Here is a 25,404-nt window from a genome sequence, read left to right on the forward strand (position 1 = left end):
GAGCTGTATAACTTCCCCCAGTGATATACAGTAGAAACAGGTAGTCTCTGTGCTTCTTTTGGTGTCTTGGAACCATCCACCCTTCTCATCCCATTTTCCACACTCAGAGAAGTGGCTTAGTCAAAGTTATGCAATTGGTTTGTGAATCTAGGATTTAAAAAAAAAAAACAAAAACTTTTCTGTGGACACAAAACAAGATAAGCAACAGTTGGGGCTGGCTTGAGAGGACTGAGCCCTGGCTTGGGTCTGGCCCTAATTGGCCACAAGATGGCGCTTCAGGCTAGGTAGATGGATACCAGTTTCCTCCAGGCAGCTGCCCTGGGCTTCAAGTCAAGCAGGAGGTGGAGGAGTGGGGGTGGGGGTGTTCAGGCATCCTTCCCATCCAGAAGGATGGGCCCTCAGTGTGATGGCATCTGCACTGCTCCCCAAAAGTGTCTTCACCTCATCCCAATTAGCAGGCAGGAAAACTACAGATTCCTCCCTGCCCTTTTGTACCCTTTTGTCACTGCCAGGTTGGCAGTGGCCAGCTTGGACTCAAGGACTAACCAGAGGTAGGGCTGCCTGAAAAGCACTGATTAACAAAAGTCAAATTCCCTGGATGGATGCCTACGGCTAGAATGTTCTGGACCCTGTGCCATTGACCCCTCACCCATGACCTCTTGTCCTGAGCCATGTGGAGCCTTCACAGGGCTCTAAAGGTGCTGAGCTGCTCTTACGGCCAGGAACCCTGTGTGTGTCCCTCCTTCTGTCTGTCTCCCTAGGGCAGAGGTGGGGTGCTCACCCTGTGGTTCAGAATAAAGTAGGTATCATCAAGTTTGTGATGGTTGTTGATGATGGTGATGGGGACCTGGAGACTTTGGCTGTAGGACAAAGCTGCTCAGAGCAAAGGCACCCAAACGAGCTGAAGGTGAGTGCTTGTCCCTGGAAGTTGAGAACAGGAGTTGGGGGCCCTGTGATGGCTCAAATGTCAAGGATGGAAATACTATTGCATTTGACAGAGGAAAGTGATGTTGACTTCAGTGAGACAGGAACTGGGTCTAAGGTGGGAATGAACTGAGAGGCAGAGATGGGGTAAGAGCCTGGTAAGCTCAAAGGTATAGCTGGATGGCAACTGGTAGAGCTGGTGCAGGGACAGGGGAGAAGGTGGACACGGTATAGACTGCTGTGGAGGTCCGGTCCACTCAAGTGGCTCCCTCCTGTCCCCAAACCCTGTCAGGTTACTGGGCTCTTTCAGGAAAATAAGCTGCCCAATAAGGCCTGACATCCTTGTGGCTCCCAACTCCTAGTGATTGTCAGTGAACACTGGTTGACTGATGGAAAGAACTCTTTATGGTGTTTATTAAACCAAAATCAGATGCTAAGTGGGCAGTGGGTGTGGGAAAGTCAGTTCTCACTGCCTTGTGGGCATCTCCAGGACCAGCTCTGATACCCTCTTGGCCATGGTTGGCTGGCTTCCTCTCAACCTGTGGCCAGGACACAGTATTATATATAAAAGTGAACAAATGCAACTCTTAACAAATGACACCTTTCCATCCCCTGCCAGCAGAGGTGGGGTGGGGGTGGGGCTTGAAAATGACTATCCATTTAAAAGGCTATAACTCTTTATCAAATGAAGACAAAGGGCTGGGAGGCTGAGATACTACCCTGGTGGTGGATGGGGAGATCCTGTCTCTTTCTTTGGCACTCCCAGGGCCTCCATGGGTCTGAATCCAGGAGCCTCCTTGGAGCTATGGCCAGGTGGTGCACCGACTCCCTGGAAGAGCATCTGCAGGCAGGGTCTCAGGGGAAAGTGGAGCACACTGCCAGTTGACTCTGAGGGACTATCGCCTCGAGAAATGGGCAGGTCTTAGACTGATATGCCCAAGCTCGCACAGGCGAGCCTCTGCCACATGGCTGGTCCCACCTCTGAGGCCTTGACCTTGCTGCTGCTGCTGCTGCTGGAGATGGTGAGGAAAGGGCACAGGTGGCAGCAAGGAGCCCAGGAAGGAGAGCAAGAGCGGAGGTAGGGAGAAGGCAGGAAAGTGCAGAATACCCCCTTTTCCAGGCAGGAGGCTGAGTTCCAGTCATGCCTGCACCCCTGCAGGACCTTGTTAGCAGATGTACTTCTGCAGGCAAATCTCGCTGGACTGGATTCTCACCAGTCCCTTCTACAATGAAGGTTCTATCCAGGACTCTACAAGAAAAGGGTGACGTGGACCTCATGGACCCAGAGTAAAGAAAGGGTATACCATAAAAGAAACTTCTGCCCCTGAGTGAGTAGACTGTGGACCAGAGGGGACACTCAGCCCAGAAGACCCATGTCTGGCCTGCAGTGGTGGCTCCCGTCTACACTCCTCCTATCAAGGGTCAGGTCAGCCCAGACAGGACTGAAGGCACTTACAGGGTGACTTGGGGAAGGGCAGCAGGAAGGGACAGAGCCTAGTTTGGCATAGTTCAAGGATTAGCTTCAGGGACAAAGGAGCAGGCCTTGTCACTGAATGTGGGTCCCAAGCACAAAGTACCCCTCCTAGGCCCTCAGCTCTGTGGTTATGCCACCATGCTGGCCTGTAGACTCTTCACTGCCATTGGCACATTCAAAGTTAGGTGACACCTGAGCAAGCCCAGGGCAGCAGTCTGTCATGTGGCCCTAGGCCACACTATTCCTTTGTCACAAGATATCTGGGCCCCTGGCAGCAGATTCCTGGGTGTCTCCACAGTACAGGACTACCTTGGGGCTAGAGCCAGGCTGCCGGGGGTAGGCACCCTCTCGCACCAGGCGCCGGCACTGCTTGTCCTGGCCCACACTGACGCTCTGCAGTGCTGGGAGGTGGTGGAGCAGCTTCTCAGGCAGGGACACCAGCCCGGTGCCTGATAAGTCCAGTTCCTGCAGTGAGTCCAGGCCTGAGAATACCTCCACTCCTGACCACTTGAGCTTGGGGTTGCCTGACAGATCCAGGACCTGCAGGCCCAGCAGATCTTGGAAGCCATGAGGTGCCAGCTGGGGAAGACCTTGTAGGTTGGCTAGTGACAGGTGTGTCAGGCCTGCTAGCCCTGAGAAGGCCCCTGGGCTGACAGTGGCCAGAGGGTTTCCATCCAGGCTGAGATAGCGCAAGGGCAGGTCTCGGAGATTGGGCACTGCACGGAGTCGATTCCAGGCAAGGTTCAGGCTCTGAATGGAGGGCATAGGAAAGCTGGCTTGTGTGGGGTGAGGGACCAGGCGGTGAATGAGGTTGTGGGAGAGGTCCACGTGCAGTGCCCGGCCCTGGCTGTGGGTGGTAAAGGCAGATATCAACACCTCCCGGAGCCGATTGTAGCTGAGGTTCACATCACTCAAAGGAGAGCTGGTGAAACTGTCAGCTGGCAGGGCTGCCAGACCATTGTGGCTGAGGTCGAGAGACTCCAGGTAGCGAAGGCGGGAGAAGGTGGTGGGTGAGATGCTGGTGAGCAGGTTATGGCTGAGATCCAGGCCAGCCAGGGTAGTATAGCCTGGCCCTGCCAAAACTGACTCGTTCACCATCTCCAGCCGGTTGGAGGACAGGTCCAGGTGGGCTGTGTCCAGAGGGATGGGCACAGGCATGATGTAGGGGCCCAGGCCGCTGCAGTCCACTCGCGTCAGGCTGAAGCTGTCAAAGAGGCCGAAGGTCTCCACCTCGCACTGGCACCCAGGGAAGCATGGCCGGGTTGTCTGGGCTCCACTCACAGCTGGTAGTAGCAACAGAGGCAGCAGCAGGGGCCACGGCATGGTGGGGGCTGCAGAGAGAGCCACAGGTGAGGATAGGTGGCATGTGATAGCTCCTAATCTACCCCCACAGACACAAGTCACATGACTGGACCCTGGTCCCATTCTCTTGAAATACTTTCAGAATAGGCCCAGTCTTTTTCTGGCCATCTCACCATCTGCATGATAAAGGGAGTCAGGCCTGGTTGGCTAGGTGGACTTGAAACAGGGAGCAGCAGAGCCCTGTCTGATATCAGATCAGCAGTTGTGAGCAGCTTGCTCTGACTGAATCTGTAACCTTCCAGGCCTGCCAGCTGCTGCAGATTCAGGTCCTGCCAGGTAGGAGCTCAGGGTGTAGAGGGGAGGACTAGGGGGCTCCTTCCACTTCTGCTGAGCAGGTGCAGGTACTAGGTGCTGTGCACCTGTCTGGGAGCACAGCCCCACTTAACCCCCACAATCAGTAGGTGAGGTGGAGGTTTCCATTTCCATTTTACCTAAAGGAACTGAGCCTCAACAAGGTTAAGAAATGTATACACAGGCACCTAGTACTGTGCATTTAATGGGGTAGAGACACAGGAAGCTGCCCCTGCTGCCGACTAGCAGGGGGGAGCCCACAGTCTAGCCTTCAGACCAGGACCATATTCCCTTGCAATGACTGTCCCTACCTTGACACAGCCCCTTGGTCTGTCCTCATGAGGCAGCATCTTCCCCTTCCAATAGGGGACTCTGTCTGGATTCCCAGCTAGACCTGGGGACAACCATCCCCAGCTCTTCCCACTTGCTCTGTCCTCTACTCCCAGCTGACATTGCTAGCACACATCTTGATCAGGCTGCTGGGCCGATTCCCCATTATACAGATGAAGAAAGTTTCAGAGACCTGACCCCATACTAGCAAGAGCAAGGCAGGATTAGAACTCAGACTTGCTCAATCCCAAAATTTCCATCAAATTTATTGTCTCTAGCAGTGTTGGCAGGGGACTGATGGAGAGGCAGATCTAGGAAGAATTTCTGTCAGGGACACAAGCTACAAGGCAAGCCACTTCCCCTCTCCAGACTTGTCATCCTCTCTGTAGAGCTGCAACAGCAGCTGCTATCTTGTCACATCTAATGGTCACTCACACCCCACTGGTCAGACTCAAGGACCTTGTTCATGCCCACTCCAACTCCTAGAGTTTTAGCATTAGCAGGAGAACCAAGGGAACAAGCAGCAAGAGTAGATCCCTGGATAGTTAGGGCGCTCAATGGGGAGATCAGAAGAGTGTCCACTCTGCCGGGATACAGGAGAAACCTGTTCATCTAGGTGGCCTGCTCTATGTCCTTACCCTCCTGCCCTATCTCCTTCCCACTTGCCTTTGAGGGAGGGGTGAGAGAGGGGGTAATGGTAGGAGGGACATGGCAGTAAGCAGGAGCAGCTAGATAGGGTTACCAGCCCTGCATGAAACTTTAAAGTAGTAGCCACTTGATCTGCATTCTGGCTCTGCCCTAGGCCAGGAAGAAGTGGGCCTCTTCTTGCCACTCCCCTTTCTTTTTTTCGTTAAAGGCCAATTTGAGGATTAAACCCAGCCCAGGTGCATCCTGGGCTTGGTCCCAGCTGAGGCAGGACAGAGCATTCCAATGTTTATATCAAAAGGAAAAGATCAAGTTGCTTCAGGCCCCCTTTGTTCATGGGGGTGAGCTCCTCACCACAGCCTCAGCTGCCCTGCTAAGCTGATCTACCCAAACTCACCCTTTCTGGGTTTAAACAAACACACAAAGGGCCCCGAGATTAGTCTTTGGTTCCCAGAGGTGCTTATACAATGTGTCCATGAAATGCCAAGTGGCTTCTCACAAACTCCTGCTTATGTAACTGGCAGCCCAAGCACAGACCACGTGTCCCCTCCAGCCCCTAGCCTTGTCCTCTTCATCATAGGTCAGCAAAAGTTTATTAACTCCCCCCCCCCACCCCCCCATAAAACACCTTACCAACTTTGGAGAGCTGTGCCCAAGTGCAGTATGGGCTTCCTAGGCACATTTGGAGCTGAGGCAGGGTCCTCACAGCTGAGGTAAAGCGGGCAAGAGTGTACACCAGGTTACCCACCAGGGTACTTGGCTGGCATATGCTTCTAGGGCCCTGACTCTACCCCACAGGGTGAACACCTCTGCTAGGGTCCCTGCTCTCCATCAGGCCCTGGGTCCAGGGCTAGATATTCCAGTGGGCAGCAGCCATAGTAACAGCCAGAGCCAGTCCTCATAGCTGCCCAGTGACACCATCAGTCTTGTTCCCATTTACAATAAGGAAACTAAGGGGCCCAAGAGTCACTTGCTAACCTGTGAGACTCCAGGACTTTCAGAGAGAAGAGTCCCCTGGGCAAGAAGGTGCTTATGAGGATTGGTGACCCCATGTGGGGCATGCCTAGCACACCAGGACACCCATAGATACATAGTTAGGGGAAGGGAGGCTGTGCTTCTCCCAGGCTGATACTAGACATAGTCTCCCAGAGAAGGGACCCAAAGACAGGGCACAGGAACAGTCCAATAATCCCTAAGGACAGCCAGGGGCCCCAGGTCTTTGTCCCTGCTCTAGCCTAGACTGTTCCCATCATTGGTCCCGTCCCGTCTTCTCCTATGAACCTCAGGTTCTCCATTTCCTAAAAGTTAACAGAAGCATTGACTTTGGTAAATTGCTTCGTAAATCTAAAAGCATGGCCTTAACTCTACAAGTCCATGTGGGGGAAGGAGGGAGGGGTTATGAGGATACCAGGGCCCCTGTTCTCCTGGGACTTACAGTCCAACAGTGAGAACAGAGACCTGCTCACAGTGAGATCACTAAGACTAGCTGTAGACCCATGAGACTAGGATCTGTGTGACCTTTCCAGTTTTGTTTCTTTTGAGGCCGAGTTTTCCCATCTATAAAACAGTATTAACACTGCCTCCCCTGCATCCTGCACTCTACCCTCAGAAGAAAGGGAAAAGCAAATAAGCCACCACCAAGGAAGGCTGAGGGAGAAAAGAGATCCCTGGGCCAAGATTCATCTCCTTTCTGTAAACTCTGACCTGCAGATAAAATATCTACTGACCAACCAGGTTATGGAAATAAGAGCAGGGAGACCAGGGCTTAGAAATCACTCTTATCCCTGAATCAGTAGAAATGTGCTCCTCCAGGGCCAAGCCATGAGTTGTTCATTGTTGGGCTTGTGATCTTGAATCCATACTGACTCTAGGGGAAGTCTAGAACACAGAGTATAGCCCTCTCAGCTGTATGACACTGGGGCCCTGCTATGAGACACCCTTCTAAAGCAGCTTTCACCACCTCACAGACCTATTAGGTTGTTGTTACTTATACTTAGTAGTTCTCTCCCAGGCATGGAGGCATCTGTAAGCTGTCCAGTCTCTCTCTCCCTTGCCCAAGCCCCCATGGAGATTTAAACCCTCCTTGCCGGTCAGAGTGGCAACAGCTATCACCTTGAGAGATTCTGAACAACTCTGTCTTTGCTTGCAGGTCCCTTAACTCAGATGTCCTTTTGGCAGTCATATGTGGCTGAGGCCTAGAGAGGGACAGTGACAGCAGGGGAACAGCAGAGCAAGGCCCAGGAGCAGGGATCTGACACCTCACACAGCTCTGGCACCACACATCCACCCATCTGTCCAGGCCAACCATGGAACAAAGCCCACTCTGTCCATGCAGGCTACCCCTCCTTCTTGGCCTCTCACACCTCAGGCTCTATCAGTAGCCTCCTTCAGAGGCTACTGAAAAAAAGTCTGTCATTTCAGACATAAAGTGTGAGTAGTATGAGGCAGCCCCACCTTCTTTACCTGAAGGCCTCTCCCCCACCGGCCCTAAAACCAGACCCAGGCCTGGCCAGGCGCACAGCAACACAGAGTTGAGGGTCACAGAGCTATCTGGCAAGGAGGCCATGAGACCTTCTGCACTCAGGTATGGGTGGGAATACTCAGACGTCTCAGCCTAGTTGAGTCCAGTGTCTGCAAAAGGGATAAGCACAGAGGGCTCAGGAAAGGGTATATGGCACATGGTGGACAGCCATGACAATGATTTATTGAAAGCAGGCACTGTATTCTTCACATTCCGACCCAGGTTCCCAACACAGCCATGCATCCAGCAGGCTCACGGCTGCTAGTGTCTGCTGGCAAGGTCCCAACTTCCCTGTGGAGTTAGGTGTTCGAGCCTGAGCCCTCCTGACCCCAGCTGCCTGCGCTGGTGCAGCACTACAGCACCTCTGGCCCACAGAATTTGCTAGCCTTCTCCCCAGAAACTTCACTAGAGGAGCTGTGGCACGGAAACGAGGTGGGCAGGGGGAAGTCACAGCCTGGCCCAGGGCCCAGCACCCACCTGCAGCAGGCAATTTTGTTTTTTGGCCTGGATCAGCTGCAACTCAACTCTGGGCGGACTCTCACCCAACTCTCCTTAGTCACAAGCTGACGCTATTGAAATCCCCAGGTGGAAATTTCATAAGTGTTCTGCCCTCTGACCACTTAGTCAGCTCTGGAAATGCAAAGCTGAAAGAATTTCAGGGCCAAACCCAGAGAGCCTCACGAGCCAGCTCTGCACAGAATCACTAATGCTACACATCTGCAGCAGCACACCAGCCCACCACGGACCTCACCGGTGTTGTGTTTCTGCTTCACCAGTCCTTGACCATGGGGACTGCTGCCCATTATTGAGCTGGAGAGGACAGGAGCCAGGACTCAAATCCAGATGTCTTAGTTCCAACCAGAGTTCCTTATGCCACTCTGCCTCAACATATAAACGGGCTTTTGGGAACAACAGTTTAGGGTTGAAGGGCTGGAATTACATGTTTACTTCTGCTCTCCTGTGTGTGGGAGAAGGGAGTCATGCTAAGTTTCATATCCATGGACCTGAGCCCTAGGCCTTACATGGAGAAGGCACTATATGAAGACACAACAAGCATGTGTAATATGGACTTCTGTCACCAAAGGATACTTCAGCCTTTCCCATGCTTCCTCAACTGTTTCTCTTCAGTCACCCTGCAAGATGAGCTGTTTAAAGAAGCTCAGAGAAGTTTAGTGATTCAGTCACGGAGCCAGTATGGACAGATGCTAGACTCAAGATCTAGATATTCCAAACCCATCTTGCAGCCTCCTCCATTACTCCATCACTGGTGCAGATGGGGATGACAGCCCAGCACCTTGCCCAACAAGGAGACACCAGCCAAGATGTCCAATGCTGTTTTCTCCTTCTAGGAGATTGTCAAACTCTTATTAATCTGATATAGCATGGGAAGACCCAGGGAATGCAGTATAGGCAGAGAAAAGGAGTCTGGTGGCCAGGTAGACTGAGTTTCAATGCTAAAGGATCTCACCTGCTTCGAGGATTGTGTAAGCTTCCTTCCTGACTCTGTGTGCTCAACCTGTAATGTGGAAAGTACTGCTCCCAGTGGGTCACTGAATTTTACCCAAGGGAAGTAAGGACTCCGCCTGGCTGGCACCCACAAGTGCTTGCTGCATGTCAATTCCTGCCTCTGATGGATAACTACAGGGGCCAGGGAAGAGAACAGTAGAGCAAAGCAGGGCAAGAATCCAAAAGTCATTCCCTGAGGCCTTGGATTCTCTCAGATCAAGCTCTTCCAAGGAACCTGGGAAGGAAGGTGGCAGAACCCTGAGGACTTGGAGTCAATCAGCAGCCACTCTAGCACAGGTGGGTCTCTATCTTCCCTCTCCCTCATCCCCAAGTCCAAGTTAGGCCTGGGAGGTTTTGCAGCAGCCTCCCATAGGCCCAGACGCCCAACTACTGAGTTCCAGAGTGTACCTCTCAACAGACAACCCAAGACCTTAGCATTGTGCTCTGTATAAAACCCATTCCACAAAGACCTTCTCAGGCTAGAGAGCTGCCTGTTCCTTCTAATAAAGATGACCAGGGACTCTTCTTTAGTGTACTACAAACTCTCACATGTTTGATTCAGAAGCAATCAATCCCCTCTGTGAGGCTTTCCCAATCTAACAAGCCCTTCATCCACCAAAGGGACACCTGGGTTGCCATAGCCTGTGGCTGTCTATAAATCTGTGTCTACTTCCTATCCAGCATGAGGCCTGGCCATATACAAGTGGGTAAAACTAGATGGATGAAATGTCGGGAACCAAAAGCTTTCTTCTGCTTGGGGACTCTTGCAAGACACTTAGGGCTTTGCCAAATGGTGAAATGAGGTCTGGGAACAGGGTAGACGTTGCTTCTATTGCTGGTTTCACAGTGCAATACATACTGAAAACTTCTTGTCATAGGAGCACATGGAAGTAATTATCTTATTTACCATTCATTACAGATCAGTGGAACAAGAGTTACTCTCCTCATCTGAAGGAGAAGATTGAGAATGAGACAGGCAAATTTACTTGTTCCCAGTCACAGAACTGGAAAACAGCAGAATGTAAATAAAACCCTGGACCTTCTGATTCTAAGAGGATAAAGTATTTTGCCTCCAGATTGGTATCTCCAGAACCCATAAGCCACAGGAAGGTTTCTTAGAAATACCAATCTCAAACCAGGCACTGGTGGATCACACCTGTAATCTTAGCTACTCAGGTGGCTAAGATCCAAGGATTGTCGTTCAAAACCAGCCAGAGCAAGAAAGTACTTGAGACTCTTTTCTCCAAAAAAAAATTACTCAGAAAGAGCTGTGGCACTGTGGCTCAAATGGTGGAGTGTTAGCCTTCAGCAAAAGGAGCCCAGGGGCAGTACCCAGGTCCAGAGTTCAAGCCTAGAACTGGAGGGGAAAAAAAAAGGTGCTTGTTTAGACTCTTCTTGATCAGCTCTCCTCTGCTTATAGGTTCAAATTCCAGCTCATAGTAATTCTTAGTGATTTGGCCTGTTTTATTCTCCCAACCTCCCTGACTTGAAGACCTTGTATCTGACAGTCCCCAAAGCTGACCACCTCTGTGCTGTCTCCTGAACACATGAAGTCCTCCATTCCAATAGGAGCTGATTCCCCCCTGCATATGAACTGACTTCCAAACCCTGACAAGGTCACAGGCTCTGACAGGTCCTCCCCAGGCAACTCCCATGGAACCTGTTTTAGAACTTGCTTTAACAGGAGACTTTCAGAGTGGGCTAGCCTCCACTAGGAAGTATCCTCAGTGCCCAGCCCTGCCTTATCCAGAGAAAGGATGGGTGACTTCTTATGTAGATCCCTCTCCTATAAACCAAAAGTTATGATTAAAAAAGAAAATTGATTTGGGGGCTGGGAAATTGGCTCAGTGGCAGAGTGCTTGCCTTGCATGCCTGAGGCCCTGGGTTCAATTCCTCAGTACCACATAAGCAAAAAGAAAAAAGCCAGACGTGGTGCTGTGGCTCAAGTGGTAGAGTGCTAGCCTTGAGCTGAAGAACTGAGGGACAATGCCCAAGCCCAGAGTTCAGGCCCCACGACTGGACCCCCCCCCAAAAAAAACCAAAAAACAAAAAGAAAATTGATTTGGACTTTGCCAACCCTCTGACTAAATTATAATACATGCATGTGTGGATTACCATGGTGAAAGCCCTTTGTACAATTAATATATGCTTAAATGAGTTTAAAAATGAATCATAGGGGGAAGGGATGGTAGGGGGAAAACAAAGGAGGAGGTAACAATGCTCGATAGGAAACGTACTCATTACTCTACTCATGTAACTGTAACCCCTATGTACAGAATCTTTACAATAAAAATATATATGGAAAACAATGAATCACAGGGAAGTAAAAAAGAGCTACGTTAGGAGAATGGTGAGGGACTAATAGGGAAGGTTAGGAAAAAACGAAAAAAAAGGGAGGTTAGATATGAGATTGAAGTATTTATATGCATGTATGAAAATAGAACGAGACCTGTTGAAATTGTATTAAGGGGGAGGGGGATGAGGGAGAAAGATGGAGGGGTTGAGTATATTGTATGGATGAAAATGTCACAATGAATGCTCCCTCTGTAAACAATTAATATATGCTAACCAAATTCTTCATTAAAGTGAGGGAGGAAAGTTTGTGTGGTGGCTCACACCTGTAATCCCAGGAGGAAGGGAGAGGAGAAAGAAAAGAAAGGAGAAGGGGGGTGGGGGTGGATAGCCTAGCAATTCTTTCTTTTCACTCCATTCTGACTCCTCAGCTTTGGCCTTTAAACTGTGCAGTGGGTGGGTTGAGGCCTCCCCCAAGCTGTTGCATTTCAGCCTTCCCTTCCTGAGAACCAATTAGTGCCTGAGAATTAACTGGGTGAGTTAGAACTGAGGTGTATGTTAAGGAGTCAGTGTCTACAGATTTCGGGATCTCAAGCAATTAGAACCCCCAGAGAGAAGTGACCTCCCTTTCCAGTAGGTAAATAAGAAAGGAAAAGGCCTACAGTTGCTGTGTGCTCCCCAGGTTAGCGGCTTATACCCTCCCTTTTGTCCAGCAGTTACTAGCTAAGGAGTGGGGCAGGGGTAGAAAGGTGATGAGAAAGGTTCTGTTTGCCACTCTGGATCAAAAGCCCAGCAGGATTGAGCCTCTCGGGACAGTGTCCTGCAAGTCTAGACAACCAAAGGGCACAGCACACAGCTACCACAGAGCAGAGATGAAAGACCAGAAGTTTGAGTCACCTACTGTCCAGGCCAAATGTGGGCGGATGCTGCTTTCAGCCGGGCTCCGGCAGCGCTGGTTATCCGGACCACAAGTTCGCTCGCTCGCTCGCTCGCTCGCTCTCTAGAGAGTTCTCACCCTATCCAAACGGTGACCGCGACTCAGGCAGGGCGAGCGACACGCCGGGTGCCCTACAGGGGTCACCGATCGTCCCACTGGAAACTCTTGTGTGCAGGGTCCCCCCTCCCCTCCCCGCCGCGGGGTCCCGCGAGCCGGCGCGCGGAGCAGGCCCGGCTCCCGACACTCCGTGGCCTTCTCACCTCCGGGATGGCAGGGCAGGTCCCCCGACTGTGAGGACCAGAGGCAGGCGGAGCCCGGGGCTGCAACCCCTTTCTCAGCCGAGCAGACGGGTCTTTCCCGGTGCCACGGTCCGTCGGAGAAGCGCGGAGCGGGGTGCAGCGCCGGCGGCCCGCTCCTCGGACCCCGTCTCCAGCCCCAGGTTGGAGCCGAAGACCAGCCGCGCGTCCCGCCCTCCTCCACGGCGGGGGGGAGGTCCCGGGCGGGGGGTCCCGGGCAGGGGGTCCCGGGCGGGCGTCCGGCACGCCCCGCCCAGCCCCGCCGACCCCCCGATCCCAGCCCACCCCTTCCCGGCCTCCGCCGACCTCAGGACGAGGAAGAGGGCAGGGCGGCCAGGCCCCCCCCTCCGCCTCGCCTCGCTCGGGCCGCGAGGACCCAACGCTGGCGCCCGGGGAACCCAGAGAAAAGTTTGAGGCCAAGTCGGGAGGCAGCCGGCGGCGGCGGCCGGGGGGCTCGGGCGGCGCCCGGCTCTGCGCGCGGCCCCACGGACACGTCGGCGGGCGGGGACCGCACCCGCCGTCCCAACCAGACGCGAGCCCGCGAAACGCGGGCGCGGACAGCCGTGCAGACCCGCCGACACAAAGGCCGGACGCGCGTCCCGACCCCACACCCACCGACCCCCCCCGGCCGGGCGAGGCGGCCCTCACAAAGACCCCGGCCCCGGGCAGAGGGGCCTTTGTCTGGGGAAGCCCTCCGCCCCGCGGCCGGGGCTGCCCGAGCCGGACACCAGGAAAAGTTGAGGGGCCTCGGCGGGACCCGGCCCCGCCCCTGCGCCGGCCGCCGGCTGGGGCGGCGAGGTTGGGGTCGACGGCTCGGGACCCGCCCGGGGCCACGCGCGGAGCCCCGCGGCGCGCTCGGGGACCCGCACCCACCTGGAAGGCCACAGCCGCCGCCTCGGCACGCTCACCCGGGCCGCCCGGCGCGGGCCCTCCGGCCGGCGCTTTTCTCCGCGCGGCGCGGCGCGGCCTCCGCCCACCCCCCTCCCCGGCCCCCGCCCCCGGCTCCGGCCTCCGCCTCCCGCCCCCCTCCCCGCCCGCCCCGCAGCTCCGCTCTCAACCCGGCACCCAGTGGCGGCTCGCGCTGGAGACCCGGAGGCTCAGGGAGTGTCGCCCAAGTGCCTGCCTAGCCGGGCGCGCTTCCAGCCCCGCCCCCCCCGGCCGCCCCTGAACCCGGGTTCCACCCTAGGGAGCGTCTCAAAAGTGCTTAGCTCCTGCTTACTCCAGTCGGCCTAGCTCCCAGCTTCCAGCATCCCAGATCTCAGTTCCTCCCCAGCCCAACTCCTCCCCGCCCCCCCCTCCGCCCAAAAGATCTCAGCAGATGGTGGCGCGGTCTGGAACATCTGGAGGTCGCTGGAGAGTTGGGGGTGGCGGGGAGAGGAAAGAGAAAGGATTGGAGAAAGCCCACTGGGAGGAAAAACCCGGTTTAGGAAGAAAAGCTGGTGGAAGAAAGAAAGCCATCCGACTTTTCTTTTTCTTTCTTTTTTTCTTTTTTCTTTCCCTTCCTGAAGGGAGCCATTGACTTCTGGCTGGATTTCTAAGAAGAGAAGCTGCTGTGTGGCTAGATAGCAGTTTAAATCTATCCCTCCCTCTGCAACCCGTCTTCTTGAACTTTTTTTTAATGCTAAGAAAGGCAGGAGTGGGAGGAATCAAAACCACTTTTACGAATGGAAGGATACTTTGGTCTTGGCCCTGGCCCACCTAGAAACTTCTCCACTTTGAAGAGGCTTCTGGGTGGCAAGATGGGGGCAGTCCCTGTTCTAGGGACACCTCCCGCCTGGCCTGCCCTCAGCAGTGGCCCAGACTTGTTAGGCCCAGTCTTTTTGTTCTTTTCCTTGTTACTTAAAAGCGAAATTTAAAAAAGCCACACACACATAAAAATGCTTGGGCTTGTGTGTCTTTGCCTGGGGAAAAAGGTAAGTCTCAGGGAAGCCAAGTCAACCCTGCTGCTCAGAGAACTAATTGGCTCTGCAGATTCTTCCCTCTGCTCTCAAAGTCATGTGAGGTCATGGAGACTCCCAGGGCTGACATTCCCCCACCCACCAGTTAGGAAAGTAGTAGTGAGAAAGTTAGGGGTCTGGTCTTACAGGCTTGGAAGGTAAGACCAGGTTTCTCTTTCCTATTCCCATCATCCTCTCTGTTAGAGTTAGGGAAGCAGTAGTGAGAAAGTTAGGGGTCTGATCTTATAGGCTTGGAAGGTAAGACCAGCTTTCCCTCTCCTTTTCCCATCATCCTCTCGTTAAAATCCAGCCTTCAGTAACATTCTACTTAATCCTCCTGCAACTATCTGAAGGGTCCTCTTCATAGTCAGATTTAATAAGCAGGCTGCTGAAATTTAGTTCTACACCCCTGGAGCCTTCAGGAGCCCAACTCTTCTTCTTCCCTCTGGCCACAAGGCTGATTGAAGCCTGGATAGAAGAGTCCTGAAATCAACAGGGGTGATGGTGGGGTATCAGGCTGGAACAGGTTTCATACCCCTGCACATAGCAGTTTCCTAACCTTGGAGACTCAGTTTCTGCTGCAGTTAGAGGCTGTTGTAAGAAATAAACAAGGTAACTTAGGTAAAATATTGGTTTGGCTTACAGGAAGTTCCATTGTGTGGCTGTAATTATTAAAATGTATCCCATTTAGGGCTGAAGTTGGAGTTGGAAGTCCTGAAGGCAGGGGAGGGGTCAGGAATGATCAGCTGGCTCTGGATTGTCCAGCTTGCCTCCTGCTGCCTGCTCTGCTCCCAGGGGAGGCTCTTTTTGAAGGAACCTCCTGTCCCTGGCCTGAAGACTTCCATTCTCCCTTCCCTAGATGTACTTTGAAGTGAAATACTAAACTTCCCCAGAACTTGGGAAGTTGGGTGCTTACTGCCTTTGTCCTTTGTCTACTGGAGCTAGCCAGCTATTCCAGAGGCCCCAAACCCCTCTCACTTAACAGATGCATAAACAGCCCTTCACACCTAACTAGTAGCCAAAGGCAATTTCTGAGCCTCCACTTGCACTATTTCTCTTGACCGTCTCTACCTGGGAGGTGGCCTCTGGGGCCTTCACCTGGGAACTCTCCAGCCACTTTACCTGACACTGGGCCTCCTGTTGATAATCACTCTGTCTCTCAGCTCCCTCCTCAGGTCTGCTGTCTATTCCACCGCAAGAGTAACTTTTCTAAACTGCAAAGCTGCATAATGGATGGTGACTCTTAACCTTTTTAAAACCTTTTAATGAGGAGTTAGAATTGTGGCTTAAGTGAGAGAGAACTTGCCTAGCATGGTTGAGGTCCTGGGTTCAATTCCCAGCATCAACCATTGTAAAAAGTTTTCAGTGTTGTTGATGTGGCACTAAAGGCCTATGTGACATACCTCCTATGGCCCAGAAATTAAGACGAGGGAGAGCAGTGAAGCTGCATGCTTTAAATCTGTTCAAAGTCTGCTTCCTCCAGGAAGCACTCTGGCATAATGTTGCCTCCAGCATTTTGTAGCTGAGTTCTGTCGTTTTCACTTTCTTTAGCTATCTTGTGGTTATCCTGCTGCGGTTCCGTGCTAGGATGTGCTAGTGTGTGTGTGTGTGTGTGTGCGCACACACACACACACACACACACACCAGTACTATGACTTGAACTCAGGCTTTTTGCTGGACAATTGGAGATGGAGTCTTGGAGACATTTATAACTTTTCTACTTGGGCTGCAAAGATCCTCCAGATCTCAGATTCCTGAGTAGCCAGTGCCCAGTGGAGACTTGTTTTTTGTTGTTTTGTGAGATGGGGTCCTACACTGGTTTTGCATTCATGATTATCCTGTATCTACCGCCTGGGTTCTGGGGCTACAAACATGTAATTCTGAACTTGGCTATATAATGGGAACTTTTAAGATCAGTATATCATTTAATCCCAGCAATTGACCACCCTCAGGCCATATTAGGGAGACTATATGGATTAATAGAGATGCAAATGTGGAGTTGAATGCTTTGGCCAATTTACCAGCTGAATGGTGGTCATAGTTGTTAAGTTCTGACCAGAAAAACCAATGTATCCCATGAGCCTCCTCTCTTTCTCAGCCTCTCTATCCCATGAGCCTCCCCCCCCCCCCCCTTTCTCTTTCTTTTTTTCTGGCTATGCCTTCTTCTGTCAGAAGTCCTCAAGTCTAAAGCTAATGGAGCATCAGGAGCACATGAGGAAACAGGAAAAAAGAGATAGCAGGAAAGAATGTATATCTCTCCCACTCCAGGCTCTGTCATCGTCATCACGTTTTCGCTTTAAGTCTGTCCAGTGATTCATATGTCAGAATTGGAACTGAAGGACATGGTAAAATGCCTCTGGGATGGCAAAGTTCTTGCACTTAGCCTCATTTTTAAACCTGTGAACAAACTTTTTCTGAGATTGACTCTTACTCCATTTTACAGATGTGGAAACTGAAACTTGGAAAGGACTCATCTTCAGTCACACAAGTGGAGCTTAAAACTGGCAAGCCAGGTTAACTCCAGCCAGCCACAGCAGGGCAGAAATCATTGTGGGCTTTGTTGGTATCTCAGCAGTCACTGTGCTATGACACACCTCCTTTTCTGCCAGATCAGATGTGTCCCTTAATATTTCTCTCTCACTCTCCTTCCCTCCTGCTTTTCTCCCAGCCTGGAAAGCTTTTCTCAGCCCAGTCTATCAGCTACGAGTCCTTGCTGTCTTCCAAACCTTGACACCTCCTTCACAAAGATATTTCCATTTCGCACAGTTTCTTTGAGCCTGGAAGCACTTGGTTGGTAACTCAGTGCATCCCTGCAAGCTACTTCAATTTGCTGCTCTGGTATCCCCAGCTATTCCATTCCCTGTAGAGAAAGTCAGTTCCGGGTTTTGTTTGTTTGTTTGTTTGTTGGGCTTGAACTCAGGACCTAAGTGCTGTCACTGAGCTCTTTCACTCAAGGCTAGTGTTCTATCACTTTGAGCCACAGCTTCACTTCCAGTTTTCTGGTGGATAATTGGAGATAAGATATTCCTGCCCAAGGCTGGTTTTGACCTCAATCCTCAGATCTCAGCTTCCCTGAGTAGTTAGGATAATAGGCATGAGCTATTAGCACCTGGCTCAGTTCCAAGTCTTTGCTCCTCTGTGTGTCCTACAGAAGTGTATCTTGTTCCACCTACATCTTACTTATCCCGACTTTAACTTGGAAATGACCTCTTATATGATGGAGCCCTCAGCCTCCTTTCTCTACCATAGTGTGTTCTTCCTCTGTGATACCATGAGATACTGAGGATGCCTCTCTTATGAGATGATTGTTCATTCATTCATTTGTTCATTCTTCCTTTATACAGGTAAGGTGCAGACTTGGGAGCAAACCATGTTAGGTTTGAATCACAATTTCAGAGTGGGAAAGTACTCTCTCTGCCTTTCTTTTCTTACCTATAAAATGACAAAAATAATAGCCCTTACCTTAGAAGTTATTGTAAGGGCTAAATGAATTGATTCACATAGAATGTGTGGATTTACAGTGGTTGGAATATAGTAAACACGATAATACTGGCTGCAAATTGTTATGATTTGTTAGTTTATGATTTGTTACATAGGAAAAACACTCGTAAATCTGGACAGAGAGGAGGTTTCTGGGAGACCTGCAGAGGAGATTGTAAGGAATCTGTTTCCCTATTTAGACAACAATGGCCTTGGCAGGATCTGTTTATTGTAACCATTTTGGAATTCTGGACCCTTTCTGAAGGTGTGGAAGTTCCAGCATGGCCCCTACAGTGAGTTTTGGTTAATTTCCATTTCGATTGGTCACCCCAGGGTTCTACCTCTACTTCAACTCTGTAGTGAACAGCTGCATGTTCCTGGAGCAAACTGTGCACAGCTTATGGGAGCCAAGTTGGCAAAAAGATGCTACCTCAATATTGCTGGATTTGGGTTCAATTCTGACTGTCATTTCAGATAAAGACATACAGACAGTGGGTAACCTTTGTTGCACCTCCTCTGATACTGTAAAACCCTCTTCCTTCAGCTGCTGCAGCTTCTGGCGGACTTAGAAAACTGGTGCCTTTTCCTCTCTTTTCCCTATCCATTAAAGACTAGGCCATCCAAAAGCCCCCATATAGACTGTGAAAATTACACAGTGACCACATATGTCCAGAGAAAGGTTGAGGCTCAGAAAAGACTCAAGAAGAGCTTGTTTACACCGAAGGCTGGCCCTTGGCATAAACAGCTTCAATGAAATAACCAAAGTAACAAAACCCAGCAAACTCTGGGGTAAGAAGAGAACTTGATTTCTGCAGTTATCAAATGATCAGCATTAAATGTTACTTTTCAACAAAATGTCACAACAGACACAAAGAAAGAGGAAAACATGGCTAATCCAGGAAGGACAAGAGTGTATCAACATAAATTAGGAAAGAAATGATGGCGGATCTAATCTAAATACTTTAAAATAGCTCTGTTAAAGATACAATGGCTAGAGATGTGGCTCAAGTGGTAGAGTGCCTGCTTAGCAAGTTTGAAGCCCTGAGTTTGAACCCTCGTTACACACACACACACACACACACACACACACACACACACACACACAAAGCTAAAACAACTAAGGGAAGAGGATGTGGAGAAAGATAAGAAAATAATATATGAACAACATGGAAAAGCTAAAGAAACAACAGGAAACCTCTAATGAAACTTGAGCTGAAATGTACAATAACTGAAATGAAAATTTCTCTTTAGGATTCAAAGATTGATTTCAAGAGGCTAAAGAGAGAATCACCAGATTTGATGACAAGACAATAAAAATTGTTAAGTGTGAAGAAGATCAGAAAAGAGGGAGGAAGGAAAGGAAGGAAGGAGAAAGGAAAGCAAAGAAGGGAAGAAGAAAGGAAGAAATGTTGGTAGCCAGGCGCCCATGGCTCAAGGCTTGTAATCCTAGCTACTCAATAGGCTGAGATCTGAGGATCTCGGTTCAAAGGAAAGACCGTGAGACTCTTATCCCAACAAACCACTCAGAAAACCAGAAGTGGTGCTGTGGCTCAAGTGGTAGAGTGCTAGCCTTGAGCTGGAATGCTGAGGGACAGCACCCAGGCCCAGAGTTCAAGCCCCGCGACCAACAAAAAAAAAAGAAAGAAAGAAAGAAAGAAAGAAAAAGAAATGGTTAGAGTACAAAGAAATAGTTGGAACACTTTCCAAATATGAATGAAACTTAAATGTAAACATCTGAGGAAATAATAAACTCCATGCAAAATGAACTCTCAGAGATACATGTTATAATCAAATTGTCAAGCCCAGTGTGGCTCACTCCTGTAATCCTAACTACTCAAGAGGTTGAGATCTGAGACTCAGAGTTTGAAACCAGTCCAGGCAGGAAAATCTATGAGACTCTCATCTCTGATTAACCACACACACACACACACACACACACACACACACACACATCAAGAATCTGGAGAGCAGTAAGAGACATTACTTGTCTTATACAAAGGATTTTCAGTAAGACTTTGCTAAGATTACTTCATATTATATCAGAAACCTTAGAGGCCAAGAATCAGTGGACTGATAGATGCCAAATACTAAAACTGACAACTAAGAATTATATGTCTGCTAAAATTGTCCTTCAAAAATGAGGAAAAATTAAGAAAATTCTCAGATAAAGGAATGTCGGGGGAGTTTGCTCCCTCTGGACCTGCCCTGTAAAAAGTGCTCTTGGGTATTTTGTATGAAATGAAGATGATGAAATGAAAGACACAGACAGTAATGCCAAGTTAACTGTAGAAATAAGGATCCCAATGAAGATCAATTGTCAAGCAATTACAAATCCTTGTATTATTTTAACTAATCGTTTGAAACTAATCGTTTCAAAGAATACTTTGGAGTACACAATGAGTGAAGATGTAATTTTATTATATCAACAACTGGCAGGGGGTGGGACAGAACTGTGAGGGAAGAGAGGTTGTACATGTTATTGAAGCTGCTGTAACTAACTTCAAATCAGAGTGTTACAACATTAGGACGTTATATGCAATCCCCATGGTTACCACAGAAAAAATAGCTGGAGAATTTATACAAAAGTATATGAGAGGAATTCAAATGTCTTACTATTAAAAAAAAATCAATGGAGCCAGTGGCTCACGCCTGTAATCCTAGCTACTCAGGAGGTTGAGATCTGAGGACTGCAGTTCAAAGCCAGCCTGAGCAGGAAAGTCCATGAGACTCTTATATCCAATTAACCACCAGAAAACTGGAAGTGGCACTGTGGTTCAAGTGGTAGAATGTTAACCCTGAGCTGAAGAGCTTAGGAACAGTGCCCAGGCCGAGTTCAAACTCCATGATTGATAAAAAAAAAAAAAATCAGTTGGGCACAAAAGGAGATAGTATGTAGAAAAATAATAAAGTAACAGAAGAAAATACTCTGCATTAGTATGATGGTCACCACTATCTGTGGGGATATATTTTAATTCCTCAATGATACTGAAACTGCAGGTAATAGTGAGCCCTATAATACTATATTTTAGGATTTCTATTTTTTTGGCAGTGTTGGGAATTGAACCCAGAGTATTGTACATGCTAGGCAGATTCTCTACTGCTGAACTACAACCCCAGCTCGTGTGTGTGTGTGTGTGTGTGTGTGTGTGTGTGTGTGTGTGTGTGTGTTTTCTTTCCTGAGGCTTGAACTTGGCCTGGGTGCTGTCCCTGAGCTTCTTCTGCTCAAGGTAGGTGCTCTACCACTTGAGCCACAACATCACTTCTGGCTTTTTTTTTAAATAGTTTTTTGGAGATAAGAGTCACATAGAGTTTCCTGCCTGGGCTGCCTTCAAACCGCGATCTTGAGATCTCAGCCTCTTGAGTAGCTAGGATTACAGGTCTAAGCCTGTGGTGCCCAGCCAGCTCCTGTATTTTGAGACAAGTTCTTACTATGTAGCCTAGGCTAGCTCAAACTCTTAACTTCTTGCTTCTACTTCCTAAATGCTGAGATTACAAGTATGGTGGCTTACCCCTAGCTAATGCTATATTTTTACATATGCATACATACTTATGATAAAATTGAAAATTAAATTCAGTATAGTAAGATATTAACAATTATAAATAGACTAATTATAGTAATATACTATAATAAAAGTTAGGTGAGTGTTGTCTGTCACAGGGAAGTTCTACAAGGCATGGATCAACTGGATAATGGGATTTATTTGTAAGATAGGAGAGAGTTTAACAGTAGATGACAGTGTGAGATTTTATCATGTTACTCAGAACAGCAATTTAAAATTTACAAATTGAGCTGGGTGCTAGTGGCTCATGCCTATAATCCTAGCGACTCAGGAAGATGAAATCTGAGGATTGTGGTTCATGGTACTCATGGGCAGACAAATCAAAGATATTTATTTCTAATTTCCAGCAAAAAGCCAGAAATAGATGCATGGCTCAAGTGGTAAAGTACCAACCTTGAACAAAGTCCTGGTACCCAAAATAATATTTTCTGACCTCGATTAGCTGTGGGTTACTGAAATTGTTCTTAGTTACACAATCACTTAATTTTTACTTCATTTGAGACAAGGTCTCACTAAGTATCCCAGGCTGGCCTGTAACTCCGGATCCTCCTGCCTCAGCCTCCTGAGCACTGAGATTATGGGTATGCACTACCAAGGCCCAGTTTGTAATTACTTTCAGTGTCAGTAGGTTTAACTCTGTAATTAAGATTAGCAGAATAGATAAAACCCATGATCCAACTACATATACTCTGATTTATGATATAATTATCACTCAATTGTGAGGTAGAAATATTGTAAGACACAAAAACCTTTAATATTCCTAACGTATCAAATATCACAGTTTAGCAATAGTGCACTGTAGAATGATAGTTACTCCCTTGTGTTTGTGGCTACTGGGGAGCTATAGCTCACTGTTACTGCCCAGCACTGTGAGACTACACCATGCTGCATGTCACTCGCCTGGGAAAAGATGAAACCTCAAACACAAGCCAGGCACTGTCGGCTCTGTAATCCTTGCTACCCAGAAGGTTGAGATCAGAGGATTGTGATTAGAAGCCAGCCCAGGCAGACAAATCTGAGGGACTCTGAATCTCCAATCAACTAGAGGTGTGGCTCAAGTGATAGAGTGCCAGCCTTGATTAGAAAAAACCAAGCAAGAATTTTTTTCTTTTGTTTTTTTTTTTATTGTGGAAATGCTGTACAGAGGGGTTACAATTACATGGGCAAGATAATGAGTACATTTCTTATCAAGCGTTGTAGCCTCCTCCTTTGTTTCCCCTTCCCATCCCTTCCCATTCGCTCACCCCCTCACCCAATCCTCCCCCCCCCCAAAGTTGTAAAGTTTGTTTTCGACATAATGACTTGTCCAAGCAAGAATTTAAGATCCTCGGTACAAGCCCCAGTGCCAGCACAAGAGAAAAAAAAAAAACAAGATGGGAAATGATATTTTATGTATAAGGTAACCAAAAGAGAAGTTGACCATACCAATATCAGACAAATAGACTTTAAATTAAAAAATAAAATAAAAAGATTACAAGAGACATAAAAGGGCATTGCATAGTAATGAAAGATTCACTATAACAAGAAGATCTAATAATTACAAACATTTTTGTTAGTAGTACTGGGGTTTGAACTCAGGGCCTCACATTTGTTGGGTAGGCACAATACTGCTGAGCCACGCCTCCAGCCCATAATTGTAAACATATATGTCCTTAATGAGACCATCAACATTTATAAAGCAGGTAGGCACTAGTAGTTCATGGTACTCACGAGACTGAGATATGAGGATCACAGTTTGAAGCCAATCTGATCAGGAAAGTTTGTGAGACTCTTATCTCCAATTAACCATTAAAAAGTCAGAAGCAGAGCAGCTGCTCAAGTGGTACAGTGCTAGACTTGAGCAAAAAAAAAAAGCTCAGGGATAGTATCCAGGCTCTGAGTTCAAGCTCCAGGACAGGCATGTGCACACACACACACACACACACACACACACACTGGCACTGGTACTGGCACCACCCCCACCCCCAACACACACAATACAAAGCAAAACTGAATTGAAGAGAGAAACAGAGAATTCTAGGAAATTTCAGCAACTTATTCTAGATAATAGATCGGCCAAACAGAGGATGAATAAGAAAACAGAGGACATGAACAAATCAGCCAGATCTAAGTGATGTACCTATAAACTCATTTTCAGTTTTTTAAGATGAAAAGTAGAGGCGGATGGTAGTGATGGCTACACAACTTCATGGATATTTCATACCATTGAACTGAACACAGGGAAACTGAGGCAAGAGCTTGATTATAGATCCCAGAAGAACAGTGTGGGATGTGGGAGGATTGGGAGGCACCAAGAAAAGAATGGGAGTGGCTTTTGGCTTTGGGGCAGGGGTTGGGGGGAGAGACTCCTCAGCTGCTCCTCAGGCAGGCTCATGAAGAGGCTCATGAAGAGAATGAGCTGCTGAGGGAGATATGCTAAGGTGGTCAGTCTTTTCTTAGCCAGTTAAGTAGTGGTGCTTGTGGGGCCAGCTTCCAGAGCTGGTCTCTTTCCAGGAGGCTGAGTCCCACCTGAGATGCCAACCTTCCCCACATTGATTTCCAGGTTTCCTCTGAGCCTATAATCTCTGCTCCCATCCCTGTGCTAAGAAGCCAAGTACCCCTGCAAGTTCACACAGGATATGATGCTTCTGCCACCATAGAGTCTGCATGAGAGCCTGAGGTCCTTGCAGATTGGGTGAGGCCACATCTTTCCACCATATTTCTACCCATCACTTCCCCATTTTGTAAACAGGAGACTAAGGGCTAGAGAAAGGGAATGACTTGTCCAAGATCACAAAGCTAGTGAGCAAGAAAGCTATTAGACTCTTCTTTTTTAAACCAATAGTCAAGGGCTCTTTATACCTCTCTACATAGATGCTGCCAACTTCCCCTACCCATTTTGTCCTGTTCATTGGTTCTACTGACTTCACTCCATCCATCCATCCATCCATCCATCCATCCATCCATCCATCCATCCATCCAGTATTTCCCTGCTGAACCTCTGATACATGCCTGATCTTGTGCTGGGATATAGGAACTCACAGTAGGGGTGGGAGCACTGACGCAGATGCATCTGAGGGCCTGAAGTTTGGATGTCTGCCAGCAATCTGTGCAGAGCATGTAGAGTAGAGAGAGCCAGGCTGTGGCCAAAGTAGTCAGGCAGGTGAGGTGCCATCTAGAAGCAAGCCTGTTAGGCACGGAGTAGGAACGATGAGTTTATTGGAGAAATCAAGGCATTTCAAATGAAGCTGTTGCGTGATCTAAGACCAAAGAGGAGAGGGCGGAGCTATAGGTGCCTCAGTGTGACTGGGGTGCAGGAAACACTGGGGATAGTGGGGAGTGGGTCTGAGCAATGTGGGGAGGAAGGGGAGGCTCTGCAGGGGGTGTCCTCTTGTGTCCTCCAGTTGGCCTGTCAGTCTCCCCCACAGAGTCCTGGAAACTTACTTTTTGTTACCTGTCCCCCATCATATACCTACTTGTTCCCTCCTCTGTCTGTTCTTTGTCCATTTCTCTCCTTTTAGCCTAGCGGTTCTCACCAATAACCCAGCCCATCTCCTGCTTCCCTTTTGTCCTGTCTCCAGGTGATTTCCTGATTGTGTCACAGAGCCTTTGCCATAGGGTTCATGGCTTTGCTACCATTTACCCTGTCATCAGCAGCTTACCAACAGCATATCTAGAGGGTGATTTCCAGCCAATCAAGTCTTTCCATCCCATGCTCTCCCTGGCCCTTGTGTGTGGGGGAAATGTCTACACCATGGCCCACAACCTTTTGGCTTGTCAGGCATCCCAGATGAACCCCAGGGAACTTTGTTATTGAATCAAGTGCGTTATCACATTATTGCGTGCAAAGGACTGTGTACTCAATTTATT

At 49.1% G+C, this 25,404-nt stretch overlaps 2 protein-coding genes across 2 annotated transcripts; one reads left to right on the top strand and one right to left on the bottom strand.

Annotated features, from left to right (window-relative positions):
- Window positions 1–1,311: 1,311 nt before the first annotated feature.
- Window positions 1,312–13,526, bottom strand: Tsku (tsukushi, small leucine rich proteoglycan). The gene is made up of 2 exons (XM_042689978.1): window positions 13,452–13,526; window positions 1,312–3,729 (listed from the first exon to the last, which is right to left on the bottom strand). The coding sequence occupies exon 2, from the start codon at window positions 3,719–3,721 to the stop codon at window positions 2,648–2,650; it is 1,074 nt and encodes a 357-aa protein (XP_042545912.1). The 5' UTR covers window positions 3,722–3,729; window positions 13,452–13,526; the 3' UTR covers window positions 1,312–2,647.
- Window positions 12,218–17,033, top strand: LOC122113663 (translation initiation factor IF-2-like). Its single transcript, XM_042686726.1, has 3 exons — window positions 12,218–12,316; window positions 12,458–13,516; window positions 16,959–17,033. The coding sequence occupies exons 1-3, from the start codon at window positions 12,218–12,220 to the stop codon at window positions 17,031–17,033; spliced, it is 1,233 nt and encodes a 410-aa protein (XP_042542660.1).
- The last annotated feature ends 8,371 nt before the right edge of the window (window positions 17,034–25,404 follow it).

The sequence above is a fragment of the Dipodomys spectabilis genome, unplaced genomic scaffold (assembly GCF_019054845.1).
Source record: "Dipodomys spectabilis isolate Male_0828 unplaced genomic scaffold, ASM1905484v1 ptg000003l, whole genome shotgun sequence".
Taxonomy (NCBI): Eukaryota; Metazoa; Chordata; class Mammalia; order Rodentia; family Heteromyidae; genus Dipodomys; species Dipodomys spectabilis.

What these genes read in the sequence shown, in the direction of transcription:
- Tsku (XM_042689978.1), bottom strand. Translation starts at nt 3,721, where the DNA reads ATGCCGTGGCCCCTGCTGCTGCCTCTGTTGCTACTACCAGCTGTGAGT.
- LOC122113663 (XM_042686726.1), top strand. Translation starts at nt 12,218, where the DNA reads ATGAAAGACCAGAAGTTTGAGTCACCTACTGTCCAGGCCAAATGTGGG. An exon ending in GCTGGTTATCCGGACCACAA is followed by an intron (nt 12,317 to 12,457) that starts GTTCGCTCGCTC and finishes TCTTGTGTGCAG; the next exon opens with GGTCCCCCCTCCCCTCCCCG. An exon ending in CGGCGCGGGCCCTCCGGCCG is followed by an intron (nt 13,517 to 16,958) that starts GCGCTTTTCTCC and finishes TCCATTTTACAG; the next exon opens with ATGTGGAAACTGAAACTTGG.